Here is a 17,262-nt window from a genome sequence, read left to right on the forward strand (position 1 = left end):
CCATTTTCTGCGTCAAACCTCAAACCTCAGTGCCGCGCTCTCTGCCAGGCTCTCGGGGTGAATTGACAGTATTGTTGCCTCGCCTCGTTTTGGAGCGACGACTCCTTTTTCCCTCTAAACTGCTCTGACAGCACGGCTGGTTCAAGTCCTCCACTTTGGCCCTTTTCAGTCATAGGACGCAACACTGATCTGTTGAAGGGACGGATTTTTGTCCCCGCCACCTTCTGAAATGGTCCCTTTAGTCCTCATTACATTTTTAAAAGCATAATTTGTTATAAATCTTCTAAAATATATGTTATCTAATGAGAAAACAAGCCTTGCTCTGCTTCAACACCTGAAGTTGAACCTGGACGCTGCTGATTCTGGTGCGAAAACATTTTAACCCGGGATGCAGCAAGTTATTATATTAAGTTGTTTCCCATCCACCTGTCTGGAAACTCGGTGGTGAAAATGGATGAATCAATAAAAGCAAAATGCAACATAATAAGGTCAATGGAAACAGACTTGCAGCTCTGGCTGCATTGAACACGTAACGTATGTGGACCGTCACCGGAGCTGAGATGCAGCGGAAAATATTTGGTTACTGGCTTCACCTGCAACACGCATACGGTAAAGGGTTGAATGAGTCACAGGCAAAACAAGACGGTGAGCTTTGGTCTATTTTTACATTAGCCTCCCTGATGGAGGTTGGAGAAGAACGCTGATAAGTAGCTCTCCTGGTAAAGTGTGTGCCTCGTTCACACTGCTGAGGTTCAAGTCCACCCTGCAGCTTCTGAAAAATTCCTAAAATGTGTCCGTCATAAAAACTTTACATTTGAACCACAAGAACTTCTTTAGACTTTAATTTTGAACCCTGTGAGGACGTCACCTGGACGTCAACAGTGAGCGTTGAAAAAGTCTGGCTCTTCTTCTACGCCATCAAAGACCGAAGTCAAAATGACCTCGTGAATACGTTTATGCTTTTTTTAAAATGCGTCATCTATTTGCGCCCATTTCTTCAAGATTCTCTGAAACTGAATGTTTGTCATCTTTAATTAATCGATTATCAAAAAAAAGGTGCAGCTGATTTTTCGATTTATTGACTCATCGTTTCAACTGACTGATCTGTGACTTTTTCTTTGTGCTTCCTGCTGATGTTTATTCTCGACTGACTCTTGAGGGGCGTTAAATCAGACACGAGACCGACGTGTTAAATTTCCACCCAGTTATCGAAACATAACGAAACCAGGTGCACGACCGAAACCACATCTGTCTTCACTCCTTCACTGTTTATCCCACTTTCCTGCCACAATCACAAACTTTCCAGTATTCTTCTGTTTGCTCTTCTTCTACCAGCTTTCTCTGAGCCGTTTCCCCCAGAAAGCTCCTCTGCCCTCCTTCGCCTCCTCGCCCCTCGCTCCCCTCCTCCTCCCTCCTCGCTCGTAGGAGGTTCCAGCAGTCGGACACAAGGAACAGCACCTGCAGACCGAGACTCATGCTGCTCTGTTTCCCTGGCAACCCCTACATTGGGCTTTGCGTGTGCAAACCATTAAGCAATGCCAGCTCTGCATACACACACACATGCAGCTGCACACATACTTGCACACACACACACACACACAGAAAGCGCCCCCACACAACAACCCTTTTAAGGGTTTCCGGCTGGCAGGCGTGAGCTTCTTTTTTTAATTTGAGTTTTTCCAAAGCTTTTTTTTATTTTTATTTTTTACCTCCGACTCCAGCAGCTCAACTCGCGTCACATTTTCCCCACAATCATAAAAAAAAGGACCCCCTGGGAGCGAGCAGCCCTCGTCTCACAGAGGCAGGTTTTGTTGGGGCTTTTCTCTGACATATATCCTCGGTGCGTACAGGAGCTCTCTCTCCGCCTCCTCCTCCATGTGTCATGAGCACATCGCCAAATAATGTGACATCCAGCCCCGGCTTCGAGTCCTGCGTCGCCACCGCAGGGAGAATTTCTTCCACTGTTCTGGGTCTCTGTGCTGACGCCAGCTGAGGCAAATCCCGCCGGCCCCCGCCCTGCTTTTTCCCCCCTCCGTCATTCCAGCTCAGACGCTCACCTTTCGGAGGTGCCAACATCAATGCTGCTCAACCAAGTTTCCAGGAAGTGGCTCGGCAGGCCGCAGAGGCTCACCTGTGGAGGGGAAAGGTGCGTGCGTGCGTGTGTGTGTGTGCACCTCAGGTCACCGTTCGTTAGCTCCAATTTAGCTCGGCTTGCCTGAGCCCTTCACTAACGCTCCAGTTTGAAAAGTTTAAGCCCAATAATTTGACTGATTGGGCAGCAGACGCAAGACGAAAGCCCGGGACGTCACGCAGGAGGCCGTAAACAGTCAGGTCGTCTGTCTTCGGGGGGTCGTACGTAAACGGGCGAGTGGGTGGCGAGCTTACAGCGACACACACACACACACACACTTACACCTCAGCTGTGGACGTCTGAGCAGCGACAGGTAAACAAGGCTTTGGCAGGCTGTCGATGAACGACGCCTTGATCATTTGTTGAACATTTTGTCTCGCATGAAAATTCATCTGTGCCTCCACAGAGCGACGCTCGCAGCTCGGATGAGAAGGTGCACGACTCGACAAACGAACAAACACACAAACGCAGTTGAAACACACACATGCAGGCGGCTGGTGTGAGCTGTGGTATTAGTCACCAACGTCTGGTAAACAGGCAAGTTTGACAGACATTCAAACTGAGAGTCTGCAGGACGGTTTTAGTTGAGGTGGGAGGAAGAAAGAAGGACTTAAAACGAGAATGGCACTGGTAGAGTAGAGTGCATACCTCCGCAAACAGTCCCCTTTAAAAAGAGACCTATGGTGCTTTTTGTTTTTTTCTTGTGCATGTAAAAAAACTTGAAAGTTGAAAAAAGGTCGAAGGCAACACCGACAGCAGCTCCTCTCTCCCACAGAAAACACTGCTACTCAAATGTCTCGTCAGTAGCCCCGCCTTTAATTCTGTGACTATGTGACATCACAATGTGTCTCCTTTAAGCCAATCAAGCCTAATCCAATATCAATTAAAACATATTTAAATCTGCTAGATCACATTAAACTCACTCACAGATACCAGACACCTAAAAACACCTGATTTTTGTCATCAAGATACTACACATTATCCCCTGAGAAACTGACAAAATGTCAAGAAACACCCTGTCACGCAATGTTAAAGAAAGTGAGAAAAAAGTCCTGGATCGGCACCAAAAGTTAACAGGGTCTATTTTGAGTCGAGACCCGTCCTACATCCAAGTTTCATGACAATCGGTTCAGTAGTTTTTGTGTAATCCTGCTGACAAACCAACAAACAGGCACAAGCGAAGCAAAACCTCCATGGCGGAGGTAATAATTTCTTTTTTCTTAGGTGAACATCTTAAATAAGCAGTTACAAGTGATTTTAGATTCACTATTTGATTAAAAATGGTTGAAATGTTGATCATTTATTCAGTTACAGTCCGTCTAAAGGTTAAACTGGTTGACCTTTTCCAGTGCAGTTATCAGTATGAGGCCTCAAAGACAAAAGGAGCAGTTGTCACGGGAGACGAGTGTCGAGTCACAGCAGAGCAAAAAGCAAATCCTTCTCCTAATCAAACTCATTACGTGACTCGCTGCAGCTCTGATTCCTTTAACTCACTAGAAAACATACGACACAGGTTGCGTCGCCTCTTCAGCACCTCATTAAGTCATTATAATGTCGGCCACATACTCGACATTCGCCAGGCAGTTTGGTTGAAAACCAATTTGTGGCACAGCTTCAACCCAAATGTAAAATAATAATTAAATAATAATTACGTAAACCAGCTGCCGTCTGAAATTAGCCAACTCACAAATTGGTTTCCTCAAAACCAGATGTTGCCAGGTGTTTGGGAGGTTCCTCTCTTCCCCACCACAGCGCAGTTACCCCGAGGGCGGATTTGTCACGGAGCGACCGCCCTCCACTTAGCAGAAGGCCCGAGGCGATGAGAAACACCACCGCTCGTGAGACGAACCTCACAATTAAGAGTTCACGCTAAATGGAAAAAGTCTCTGCTCCCTGATAATCACATTTTCCATCATTAAAAATGTATTCTGCATGAGTCGATGTGCCGGCCATTAAAAGAAAACCAGCGCACGGTGAAGAAGCACTAAAGCATCTGCTTTTTTATTCCTCCATTAAAAAGCAGGAATAGACATTAACCCACATTTCGGGATGGCAAAGTGAGCAGCGGCGGCCATATTCAGTTTCATTCACACAAGATGAGGCCGTAAACATTCCTGCGTCCTGTCGCAGCGCTGCCTCTCTGTCAAAGCGAAAGCTGCTCTGAGGTTACCACCAAGTTAAACAGACATCCCTGAACTAGTTTCAGCCTGTCTTGTTGTAGTTACTGTTGCTAAAACCGCGCTCTGTTCCCGCCTCTGGGAGAGAAGTTCCCTTTGTGTGAATCTCGCTGCATTCGCACACTGTAATTTGAAGGGACCGTACGGAAACACTGGTTTGGCTGCCTGAGCATGACACAACATGTAAAAATCCATTCAGTCAGGCCGGAGTCTTAACTCCTTGTGCACCGCTTACATAAGCAGAAGTGTTTTCTTCAGTCTGCACGGCACAGTCGTCTTCATTAGCTTACAGCACTGACACCATTTTTCGGAGACAGTGCAGCTCAATGTTTGAACGAAAGATTCATCATTAATACGGCTGATATGGAAAAAACATGAGTGTGTTGTTTGTGCCGGTGCTCCTAAAACTTTCAAGCGTCGGTGTCACTAGTGGAAAAAGTTAATCTGCAGCACGAAATTCATTTAAATTCTCACTTGTTCGCACACAAATCTAAACTGTGATGACTCTGCGGCTCGTACACAGATGACATATTCACAAAGCACCAGATAAAAATTCGGAAAAAGGTCAGAGAACAAACAATCAAGTGAAACAATAAAATATAAATATATAACACCCCTAACTTATTTTGAGTAGTGTTTATATTACACACGTCACTTTATATACCACTCGGTCGCCTGTGAATTTCCCCGTGAGGCATCAGTAAGGTCTGTCTGAGCCCACGCAGCTGAAACTTTAATGTTTTTAACAGAGATGTAAAATCATGACTGATTGAGAAACACTGTTCTCACACCTGTGCCTTTAAAATACTCTATTATCTTTATTTTTTCCTGTATTGTACTTTTATTATTCTACTTTTTCTCCTTTTCTTTCCTTCTCTCTAGTTGTAGGTGTAAATTAGCATCTTGCTATGAACACTTCGTGCATCAGGTGCTTCTGCATGAGTGTATGTTGATATAATAATGTTTATTTTATTTTGTATTATTAATCTGCCGTGTAACTTATGTTAGCAAATAAATTCAGTAGAGTAAAAGGTACAATATTTGACAGTGAGCTGTGGTGGGATGTAAGTGTTAAGTGGTAACTGTATTTTACGTGAGTAAAAGTACTCGGACCAGGATGGGTCCATTTAACCCGTCCTGAGGGAGCAGGTGGGAGGATCTCCAGGTTTTAGCCAGCGTCTCTGTCAGGAGGTGTATTTTTTCATGTTGAAGTTACACTAACAAGTTGTCCTGTAACCTCAGAAAGGATTCAAGTGTGGAGTCACAGATGGGACCGAGCAGCAGCTGGCAGCAGCAGCCCACAGGCGGTTAAATACCTGAGTGTCTGACTGTACAAACTACCTCCAGCGCCTGCAGATCAACAATCAACACACATCTCATTTAGTCACAACCAGACATTTAGGACATGTCTAAATCTTTACTAACAAACACAATTAAAATATATATATACACTGATTTCTTAGCAGGTTTTAAAATTTAAGTTCGATTTAAGCAATATATGAATTAAAGAAGAGCTCTGCTTCATGATTTTTCTGTTTTCTCCATCAGATCATGTTTTTTGAAGCGGTGTCGTGGCATGCAGGAGACCCTGACCCTGCTCTGACAGTAAGATTTACAGGCGTTGGGTGGGAGTTGATAGAAGAAGCATCGCACACCTCTCTGACCTTCATGAGTCACGCGACACACGAGACACTTCTGAAGGTTAAAAGCTCAGCTCGGCGAGAAAAACAGGGCGGTCGAGGCCAGAAAGCAACAAACAAAACCTCCCTGTGTTTGGCGTTGGGAGCGCGTCTGCGCCGCTGTCGTCTGTTCTGACCCTGGATAGTTAACCACGGTCAGATGTGCCGGTGGATCATTAACAGGAAAATGTTGCTGCAGGTTTGTTGCAAAATTACTGAATAACGTGAGCTCTGAAGCGGCTCGTGGAGACAATCCTGCACCTGTTTTTAAACATAAATCCACATCCGGAGCAAATGAGACGAAAACACAATCAGGTTAATGTAATAAAATGCACAGAGACGCCGTTGTCAGCAGAGTGGAGGATGTCGAAGGGATGAGAAACTCTCGTCTCCCTGCTTCGGCTTTACAGGGTAAACATTTTCCACCTTGTTAAACGTCTCCCCCCTTTTCACTGCAGTTGTTCCCCATTTATCACGCAGCGTGTTCCCGGCTGGAGCGGGACGGCCGACCTGTTGGGCTCCGGTGTGAGGAGCCTTTTTATAAGACACCAGGAATGTAGACTCAGTTTCTATAAACACCGGTGCTGCTAACAAGTCTGGGCATTTTCAGGGGCGAGAGAGAGGAAAAGAAACCAAAACGCCATCACGCACGCCGGCCACTGATGATGAAAACACACACAACAGATACGTACAGAGAGGGAGAGCGTGAACACAGCTCAGCGCACGTCGTCAGAAAGGTTAATGAACTGCACTCATTTCTAAATCAGTGGGCTTTTAACTTCGGGTCACATTTTTCCGTTGCAGCTACCTAACTAGGCCACACATCCTACAGAGCTGCACCACAGTGGCTTCATGAATTCAAAGCAGAGGTGGAGGTGTTAGTTTAGTGCAGAGCAACACTTTGGTGGGAATTCAACAACAAAAATCAGGTTTACAAATGAAGAACAAACTGAATTTTACAAGAAAATGTGAATATTAGGGGTTATATAATCCTCCAAGTCAGGAGCAGTTATACCTCTGAAGAAGGGGTTAAAAAATTAAAACCTCAAACGGGGGAAAAACGTAGAAAACGTGATGAGATGAGTCAAAAGTTCACTCGTTCTTTACTCAAGTAGAAGTACAGATATTTGCGTAGGAAGAAAAAAAAAAGTAGAAGTACTGGTTCAACTTCTTTACTCAAGTAGAAGTAATAAAAGTACAGGAATGTACTCAAAAAGCTAAAAGTAGAAAAGTTTCCTCCTGAAGAACGTTTCTAACTGAAGCTCACGTCATATTAATCTAATTAATTTGTTCCAGCTGTTCCTGAACGCACCACAGAGACAGTTGATTGTTGAGTCTCATTCCCAGGACGTCAAATAGCCACATTTTGGGTCTCGAAGTGAGAAAATAAGTAAATCCAGGCAGCAGCATCGGACACTAACACGCCTTTCCTCCTCTTTCCAGTCTGTTTCTGTCTTTTTACGTCAAAAATAAAAAATAATAATCGATAATTCCCCTCAAACGAGCCTGCTTTGAAAATGTAAAGGAGTAGAAAAAAATAAATACTCAAGTAAATAAAGTACAGATACCAGAAACATCTACTTAAGTACGGTAACTAATCTCTCGTCAACAAAGGTCTCCTCATCCTGCCGCACTGATCCAGGGTTTGTGTTTCCTCAGTGGTTGACTAAGTCACGTTTCATGTACGTCATGATTCACTCGTTAAGTCCGTCTTCGCTGCACTTTGTTGTATTTTGCTCTGCTGAAGTCTCGTCGGCTCGGTGAACCGCACACTTTTTTTTTTTTCTGTGTAAAAAAGGCGGTGAAACACTTTGTAAGCTGATATACTTTTAATTCAAGGTCGACTCACGAGCAGCTTTTTTAATTACATCTCGTGTTTTTAATCAGAAAGTAGAGTTCAGTTGTTTTGCTCATCCGGTGCTGGCCGACGTATCCAGGCCCTTTATTTAAAGGTGCAGTCTGTCAACACAATTTCATTCTGTTTTACTTTGTTCATATGTGGCGGACCCTGCCACCTTTCTAGCTTCAAACAGTGTTCTGGGACCTTATTTTCCTCTGAGAACAGCTCGTTTATTCACTTATGGAAAACATTTATATTTCTGAGTTTATATTATAACCTCATTAATATTATAAATATAACAATATTGAGTTTTAATTTCTTCTCCAAAGCTACACAGTGCCTCTTTAAATTTATTTAAATGTATAAAATAGTGCCAGAATTTGAAGGTGTCTCAAAAAAAGCTATGCATGTTTCTTCTTGTATCCCTGTGTGTATTGTTGTTTTTTGGACTTAAGCTACTAGATAATTATCCTCATTATTTGTTGATAACATTAGTTCATTTTTTGATTGTTTTAAACTAAGATTTTGGCCGTATTTGACCAAATCCTCCCTTAAAGCACTTAAAATCTTAATTTAGTAACATCGAATCAGGAAAATGTATGAAAGAATAAACAAAATAAAATTACACAAAGCAAAAACGTGACTGTGATACTGTATTATCATTGTTAAAACTCATTAATGTACGAGCAGGATGTTAGTGTTGTAGTTGCACGAGGTGGAGCTAATATTTAACTAGTTTGTCTCCAGAACCGGTTCCTCACGACGAAGAAGGTCCAGTCTGAACAAACTTTACAGTTTGAACAGTTCACATGAAGAAACCCTCATATTTCATTACTCCAGTTCGTCTGGCAGCCGTTAGTTTAGTGTTTATTTCTGCTGATGTCCACTGTGTGTGTGTGTGTGTGTGTGTGTGTGTGTGTGTGTGTGTGTGTGTGTGTGTGTGTGTGTGTGTCTGAAGGGGAAACCACTGTGTATCCCGCTGGAGCTGCTTAGAGACCAGCTGTTTGAGAAAAGTAAACAGAGTCAGAGGAGGGGGGGGACAGGAGTTCCTAACTTCCTGCATTGTTGCCCGCAAACTGCGTCAGAGGATCATTCCTGACGAGGACACGCACACACGAGCATACGATCTATAAACTAACAAGCCTTCGGGATTAGGAATCAGAGTATCACTTAAAAAGATCTGTCAGATTTTATTAAACATAACAGAAATTTAAAAAGAGGTCAGGAAGTGTTTACAAGATGGACCTGCCCTCAGAAAGAATAAATAATAACATGAAGCCGTTTTAAATAGTCCTGCTCTCTCATCACCACCAACTCAGGCCTGAAATATAACTTTAACAAGTAATAAAAACTTATGACAGCCCGTTTTACAATAGATAATTAACGGCTCTCTGCCACAACGCCAACGGAAACCGATCCTTACAACCTTCTTAAAGCTCAGATTTATTGCCGGGCTGTTTTATTGGATGATATTCGGTTCTGACTCCTGACGACGGCCGTTTAATTTCTGCAGGAAATACAGCTCACAGTGTTTCTTTGTTAACTGAATAATTGCGAAATTGTATTCAAGAAGTCATAAAATATTAACAGTGAAAACAAGCGAGGATCTCATCGAGGCTCGTAAAGAAGTTCAGCCGGGCTCAGATTTAAGCTTTACTGACAGCGAGCCTGTTCGAATGCGCTCAAACATAATTCACCTGATGGATGTCAGCAGAGCGGCCGGGTCGGGACGGTGACAATGAAACAATTCATTCTTTGTGTCCCCCGACAGGACGAAGTGTCAAGTCAGATTTCAGACGATCGGGAGGGAAAATGTGAGCGTGGTTTCTTTTGTCGTCAGACGGCTGCCAAGCCTCCGAGGCAGAAAGCACCCGAGAAAACCCGAAGATCAGCGTCATCCAGCCAAAACTCTGAATACTGAAATAAACACCTCGTTTTCATCTGTGCTGAGATTAATTATTGTGCTGTTATAATGCAAAGAAAACACTGTGTTAAAGATCACTGAGCTCCAAGCAAAGGTTTTTTTTAAAAAGCAAGTCTTGGACATTAATCATGGTAATGTTATGGCTCAAGGGAGCATGAGGAGGGCTCTTTAAGTTCTCAGGAAAAGACATTCTCCACGGCAAAGTTTAAGCATGTGATAGCATGCCATGCAATTATCATTTCCTGTCTGATGAAGGGAAAGCCTTGAGTGCAGGCCAAGGAGGAGAGGTGATGAACTGGGTTAAAAGGCAAAACAAGAAGCCAAACAAATGTCTCAACAGGTTATCAGATGATGAGGAAGTGAGCTGGGTACTCCCCACGACACGCTGAGAGACTTCACCAGAACTGGAGACGGCAAGCTAGTTCAAGTTGACACCGCGGGGACACTGTGCTGTACTGAGGACGCAGAAAGAGACACGATCGCTGCTCCTACTGGATTTAAATGTGTTGTTTCACCAAATTTACAACACTGTCGGGTCTTAAATTTGAACTGATCTCATAAAAAGATAACATAAAAAGAAAAATAACCTCTGGCAAAGAAGGGACATGCACCAGCTTCTCTTAATCGCAGTTAAGACGGAGGTTCAAAAAGACTACAAAGAGACTGAAAACAGCTACAAGGAGACACAAAGTGACCACAAGGGAACGCAAGGCAGCCACTAACAGACGGACAAGAGCCACAGAGATACAAATGACCACAATGGGCCACAAAACAAACACAAATTAATACAAAATGATAACAAAGAGACACATTAAAACCACAAAGACAGAAAACAACCACAAAAAGACAATAAAACACTGCAAAGAGACACAAAGCGACTACGAAGAGGCATAAAAAAAAAAAATACAAAAAAAACAAAAACAAAGACACACAAAACAACCAAAATTACTAAAAATAAGTAAAAAACAACCACAAAGACGCATAACACGACCACAAAGAGACACAATAACGACTACAAAGAGATACAAAAAGAACAACAGACACTAAATAACTAAAATGAGATCAAAACAACCACAAAGAGGCTCAAAACTAGTACGAACAGATACAAATCAACCACAGGTACAAAAAAAGACACACAAAATGACCCCGTAGAGAACGACTACAAACAACACAGTTGATTTGTATCTGGGTCGGGTCTCTGGCTCTTATGTTGAAGGGGGGGCTTATTTTCATGGCTGCGAGCCATTTGGAGAAACAAGTAGCTGCTATTTATTGATATACTTTAACTGGAAATATTAAAAATGTTTATTTGGCTTTCATTCAGAACACTGAATAAACAGCACAGAGTGTGTTTCTGCTGAGGACCTGAATCATAACACACTTTCTAAATTGTACTGTGCCCCCTCCCTCTCAGATAAACCAGCCCTGAATCGAGGATCTTCCATCCCGATCAAATTACCGTCAATTATCCTCTCTGAGTCCAAATCTTTGACCCTCAAGAGAAAAATCCCCAAACGCTGCAGCAGCTGCAGCCCTGCAGTCTGCGCCGGCAGAGACGAGGAAACAGTCACCATTAAAAATAGAGCCGAGTATCATTTGGACGCTGTTTCTATCGTCCTCTGTTGGGCGATGTAATGAACTGTTCTGAAAAACTTAATTATTTATGTTGTTTGGCCAAATAAGCTGAATGAAGAAGGAGCACAAGAAGAAGTGTTTCTATGATAAACAAACAGAAGGACTCTGGCTCGCCGCTCACAGAAATGAGGAAGTCTGCTGCGCGGATCGACTGCTGGGGAATGGCAGTGATGCACATTTTCACACCCAGCATGTAATGCTGCAAAATTCGTAGATCTGTGAACTGCAAACGTCTGTTGACACGTAAATCTGTCAATTCTCGACATAACACGAAATCCCTCAAGCCAATTAACGTTTCTGTGTGAGCGCGGAGGGAGTCTGCATCTTCAGTATGGACTTTAGATGCATTTAGGGATATTTCTGCTGCAGGAACATCCCGACAGATTCACCTCTCACCACGCTCACACGCACCAAAAACAGTTCGAATAAATGTGTTTTCATTTTGCGTATTTATTGTAGCAACTGATGAGAGATCATGAACAAACACTGAAGCCACGGCTCTGCCCGAAATCAACACAAACACGTGCAACGACGAGTAAAAGCCAGGACGGCGTGTTTACATCAAAGACTCGTGTTATTATTGATGGGTTTCGTACTGATTGATCTCACCATGATTACATACAAGCATGACGGGAAGCAAACGTTGCTAACAGCTCAACAGATCAAATGTTTTGCTTCAGTCTGGAGAGAGTTTTTTTGTATAGGGGGGTCACGACTCTCCAAATCCACAATTCAATTTGTATTTTGAGTTTGAGCGTACGATTCGATTCAATTTTGGATTAAAACGTTTTTTCTTTCAGCTCTGACGGCTCTGCCTTTGTTAGACCGTCGCCTCAACAGATAAGGGGTCTTAACAGCTGTAAATAACAGCTCGACTTTATCCTGGTGACTTTTTGCAGGTTTGAGTTTGGCAAGTTAAAAATAATGTTCCCCAAAAAATAAAGATTGCAGAGTCCAACAGAAAAGATGCCATTTGAGGATTCAGCAGAAAGACAGAAAATCAGTTTTTTACATCCAAACTTTCAAAATCTGTCACGAGTAAACCCTCCTCCGAAAACAAATCAATAAAGGATCTCTGAGGAAGAAAATCAACCCAACACCTGCGATGCTGTCAGCTGATCACAGGACGAGCGTCTGACAGTGCAGCTGCAGGCTAACGGTGAGCTAGCTGTGTTGCTCTTTTGTTTTCTCCACACTGAGAATCGCTGATCCTGCTTTTGATCGCGCTGATTGAAATTAAAAACTAATTTCGATTGATTTTTGATGACGTACCGAAATCGCGACACGTTACATCTACACCCTCTGATATGTTCTGTGGCCTTCAGTTAGATCCACATCCATACAGCAGCTCTTACATTGAACGTTCGACAACACAAACGCCTTCTCCCTCGTTGAAAAACTGCAAATCTCTGAATCAGCGTTCCTTCACCTCTCTCACGGTCAAATTCAAGCACTTTTACAGCTTTTACAGCCAGAGTTTGGCTGTTAATGTTACAGAATAACTACTGGACATGTGTTTTAAATAGCCATACACAGACTCAGCCTTCATCATTTAAAATAGCAATAAACTCTGTGATCCACTGTGACTGCAGATAGTGTCGTCTTTTCACAACGTGTCGCCTGTGTGTACGTAGACCTCAATCAGGCCGAGCCGATATAAAACTATCAAACATTCACTCGACAGATAACCGGCCTCTACATTTATTTCTGACGCAGTTACAGTTTCAAACCTTGAAAACATCACATTAAAAATCAAGTGTAGCATATCCAGCACCCGTACAAACCCTGACGAACACACAAATAATGTGCACAAGTCTCCTTCTTCACTAGAAAGTGTTGCACGCTGGACCACAAGCTTCCCCGAGGCTTTCACACCAGCGGCGAGTAGCCAAACCATCTCATAGGTGCACTTGTGAAATTCAGATTCATGTGAAGAGAAACTTCAGTTAGTAAAAGCCCCGTAGTGTCTCACTCTGCAGCTGCCGTACGTCATCCAAAAAGCAGCAGCAACGAGGAGAGTGTCCACCGAAGTCTTCATCAAATCTAATCAATCGTCAGGCGACTCTGTGCTGTTAATCTCCTTCAGCTTCTTAAACATAAAGCCTTCAACATTTAATCAGGACGTCTGACCGTATTTATACACTTTAACATGAAGCTGGGTAGGCTCCAATCTGGCAACGAAGAGAGCAACTGATGTGGAGGTCAGACCTACGACGAGGCGAAGAGTAAGACGGTGAGGAAACTGATTTCTCCGTCTCATGCGGAGGACACCGAAGACCTCAACTTCAGGGAGTTCACGGCTCAGTGACGAGGCATTTTTCTGAGCATCTAAACATTTTTTTAAAGAACCGGTTTGCTTTTCCATGAGCGTGAGAGCCACCGAAGAGTCACATCCTTCAGTCCCTGTATACGTCTCCAATTACCCAGCATCGCTACGAACAACTGTGGCGGACTACATGAACTCTTGCTCCTGGCTTTGCCTACACTGGCATCCGATCGGACCACTGTTGTTTCGATTAGTGAAAACAGTAAAAATCTTTTATTTATCCTCATGTGGATCAGTCAGAACAAGCTATACTAGCTCTGGTTTTTAAAAATGGAGGTCATAAGTGGCTTGAGTTCACAATAACTTCGCCCCAGCCCGTCATGTAAGTGGTTCTTTGTTCTAGATCAACAACGTCTTGGTGCCGCTGGGATCCAGTTCTCTGGCCGATGAAACGCAAAGCACTGGTCCAAGAGGAGGCACTGGCTCCGAACCAGCACCTGAACCTGAAGTTTTTTTCAGTATTTTATCGTATTATCATGAAAATACAAAAAGGCGGGGGCGACTGTAGCTCAGGAGGTAGACCGAGTCGTCTAGCAATGTGAACGTCGCTGGTTCAAATCCCCGGCTCCCCCAGCTGCATGTCAAAGCATCCAGCTCCGTGTTGAAGTACCCTTGAGCAACTGAACCCCAATATGCTGCTGATGAGCAGTTGGCACCTCGCATGGCAGCCTCTGCCATCAGCGTGTGAATGTGACAAGTGTTTAAAGCGCTCTGAGCGGTCTGCAGACCGGAGGACCGCTGCAGAGTCCATCCTGTAACATCATGACATCATCGCTTTCAGACAGAAAAACCACCTGCTCCCGTCCAAACTCTCATCGTGCTTCGGGCCACGTAGGAGTGAAATAATCACACTATTTTAAGCCAAACAACACATCTCCTGCCAACAATACGCAGTGATCTAATTGCTTTGTGGTCAGAAGAGACAACTGAGCAGTTCCTCTTTACACTCGCGTCCAAGTCAACACACCCACCAGCTGACAGGAAATGCAAGACGTCAGCCGGAGAGCGAAGAGCAGAAACAGCCAACTTACCTTTTAAGTTCTTCGGGTTGTTCTGCTTGGTCCGCGGCATCTTTTCCGCCTCAGTTCACAGGTGCATCTTGGGGGAAGTGGGTTCTGGCGTTGGACCTCGAGATGAGTCGACTCTTGAGTTACAGTCTGAGCACATCTGCAGAAAACACACACACAGAGTCAGGATCAGCTGAACGTGAGCTCGCACGGTGATCGATAAGCTGCAGAGTTGTCTGGAGGGGGTCCAGGAAGGAGGCGCTGATTGAGTTTCCTCCTCAAACAGGTGACGGGTCGCAGTGCAGCTCCGGATCCTGTCAGTGGGAGGAGGTGTGATTATGTTCCCCTCATATCAATATAACCTCTGCAGCAGCTGCTATCTGCCACCCTGATCTCACACCAAAAAAAAAAAAGGAGGCAGGCGGAGGAGAGAGGAGGTGGAGGATCGGACGCTGAGTGACACGTCAGCCGCTCTTGACGGATGATGCCAACAACGAGGGCCTGTGTGTGCAGCTGGGCGGCCCCCGGCCACACCGAGGTTTACTATCAGAGAAGTTCGACACCAGTGGAAACAGTGGAAACATCTCATCTGATGCCCTTTTCAGACAATCGAAACAGACGCTCAAACATGGGTGTCATGCAAATGCCGGTGGTGGGAGTGCAGAGACTCTCTCACCTCTGCAGAAACACAAAAATCATGAACACATATCTTTTAATTTTCAGCTTTCTCGCCCTTGCATCATCCCCAACCCCTCCAACATGTCCCCACAACACCTTCTACCCCTGTCAGAGCCGATGCAGCTCCAGGAGCCAGCCTTTGTTCAGCCCCCCTCCTCCTCCTCCACACCAATATTACATAACACTTACTACAACTGGATGATGATTTTTTTTCCCCCCCTCTCCTCTATACAGTTGGCACATGTGGCGCTAGAGCAATGACATCATCTCACGGTGGATTGTCGGTACCGCCTGGCTGCCTGGCTGCACCACCGGGTCGCATGAAAACATCCACAGAAACACGGAGAGAGGCAGCTCACCTGGACGACCGCTGATGCAAACTGGGGTTTGTTTCGCTTCGACGTCGCGGATGAGGATGATGATGAGGAGGAGGAGGAGGAGGAGAGAGATGTGCACATTTCCTCTGGCGTGTGTCTCTCAGTCTGTCTGTCTGCGTGCGTGTATGTGCGCGCGTGCGTGTGTGTGTGTGTGCAGATATGTGAGGAAACACCCTGATACCGGTGATTCAAGTCGATGCTGTAACGCAACGTCCTCACCCTGTCAGGCTGGAATGCAACCTGCAGGTGACTAATGAGGGATGATTTCTCCTCCTCCACACCTGAGGATCAAAGCACGCACAGTCACGCATTGGCGGCGTCTTGAGTGTGTGCGTGTGCGTGTGTGTGTGTGTGTGTGTGACATAATCAGCCAATAAAAAGATGAGATATCAGAATATGAAATCATAAATAATGCTGTTTTTTATTTGTATCCGCGCTGCAGGAGGAGGGAGGTGACACCGCAAAACACCGCAAGGAGAAAACGCGTTGATTCTCATTTACCTGCATGCAATGAAGTCAGCAAAAACAATGCATGGTGATAGCGTATTTTGAGCCCTGTTGCAACACGTGAACGCCCTGTAAGTGAGGGAGGAGCCAGGGAAAACCCCTCACTGTCTCCGCAACAGCGCTCCAACGGGACGCTTCCCCCCTCTCTCTCCCTCTCTCTCTCTCTCCTATCCAACAAAAAAAAACCCAAAGCCTCCACACCGTGCGCATTCATCACACCATGAGCAAAACACAGTCAACACATGAGCACCCGCAGAGGTGACACGAATAAACACCCCCCAAAAAACAAAGAGCGGCGCGTAAGAGGGAGCACAGAGCTCAGGTTGCGTTCACGGCGCGCTGCACGGGGAGGAGGGGGAGAAACACTGCGCCAAAAACAAAAACAACAACAAAAAAAACACACGCGTCCTCAGTCTCACCTGCGTCCACACTGCAAAGTTAGCGGCGACACAGCGACGGGAGCATGTCCGAGTCTCTTCGGGCTTTTTTTTCTCTTTTTGCAGCCGCACCGCACGACAGCGTCCTGTGCCACCGTGAACCCGCCGCTGCTCCTCCACGCGTCAGGAAACAACGCAGGAAGACGACTCGTGCGCGGTCACAGCGGGGTGGAGGATCCTCGCAGGTGCAGGGCTGTTACACACCTTTCGGTGTAAAAGAGGAGGGGGTCCGGCTCCGTGTTTTCTCCCTTCACCTTCTCTCTCTCACTTTCTATTGCAGGAAACAGACAGGCCCTCTGACGTCAACGGGGGTCCCGTCTCCGCCTCTCAGCCACGAGGGTCTCCTCTCCGGGCAGCGGGGGGATCCCGACGGGCGGCGATCCTCGTGCTCCGACACCGGAGCAACGCGTCCAACCCCCATCGAGCGGATCTGCGCGCGTACACCGCCTCCTCCTCCTCGCGCTGGTTGGACCGTGCTAAGACTCCCTCTGAGTGGCGATGCACGTCGTGTCGTGTGTCGCGCGCCCCCCTCGCGGACCCCCGC

General features: G+C 45.3%; 1 protein-coding gene across 3 annotated transcripts in view; it reads right to left on the reverse strand.

The window, feature by feature from the left end:
• Window positions 1-17,006, reverse strand: part of hivep1 (HIVEP zinc finger 1) — a 58,233-nt gene extending 41,227 nt beyond the window's left edge. The window contains exons 1-2 of one of the 3 annotated variants that reach the window (XM_084380352.1): window positions 16,701-17,006; window positions 14,744-14,879 (exon numbers count right to left, since the gene is read on the reverse strand). In XM_084380352.1, the coding sequence (XP_084236478.1) occupies window positions 14,744-14,783 (40 nt within the window). In that variant the 5' untranslated portion in view covers window positions 14,784-14,879; window positions 16,701-17,006. Of the gene's footprint in view, window positions 1-14,743; window positions 14,880-15,586; window positions 15,720-15,756; window positions 16,098-16,700 lie in introns of those variants that run through there. The other 2 variants (XM_084380353.1, XM_084380354.1) reach the window with 2 other exon arrangements.
• Between the last annotated feature and the right edge of the window lie 256 nt (window positions 17,007-17,262).

Source organism: Pagrus pagrus (genome assembly GCF_965226575.1).
Source record: "Pagrus pagrus genome assembly, chromosome: 17".
In the NCBI taxonomy this organism is placed as follows: domain Eukaryota; kingdom Metazoa; phylum Chordata; class Actinopteri; order Spariformes; family Sparidae; genus Pagrus; species Pagrus pagrus.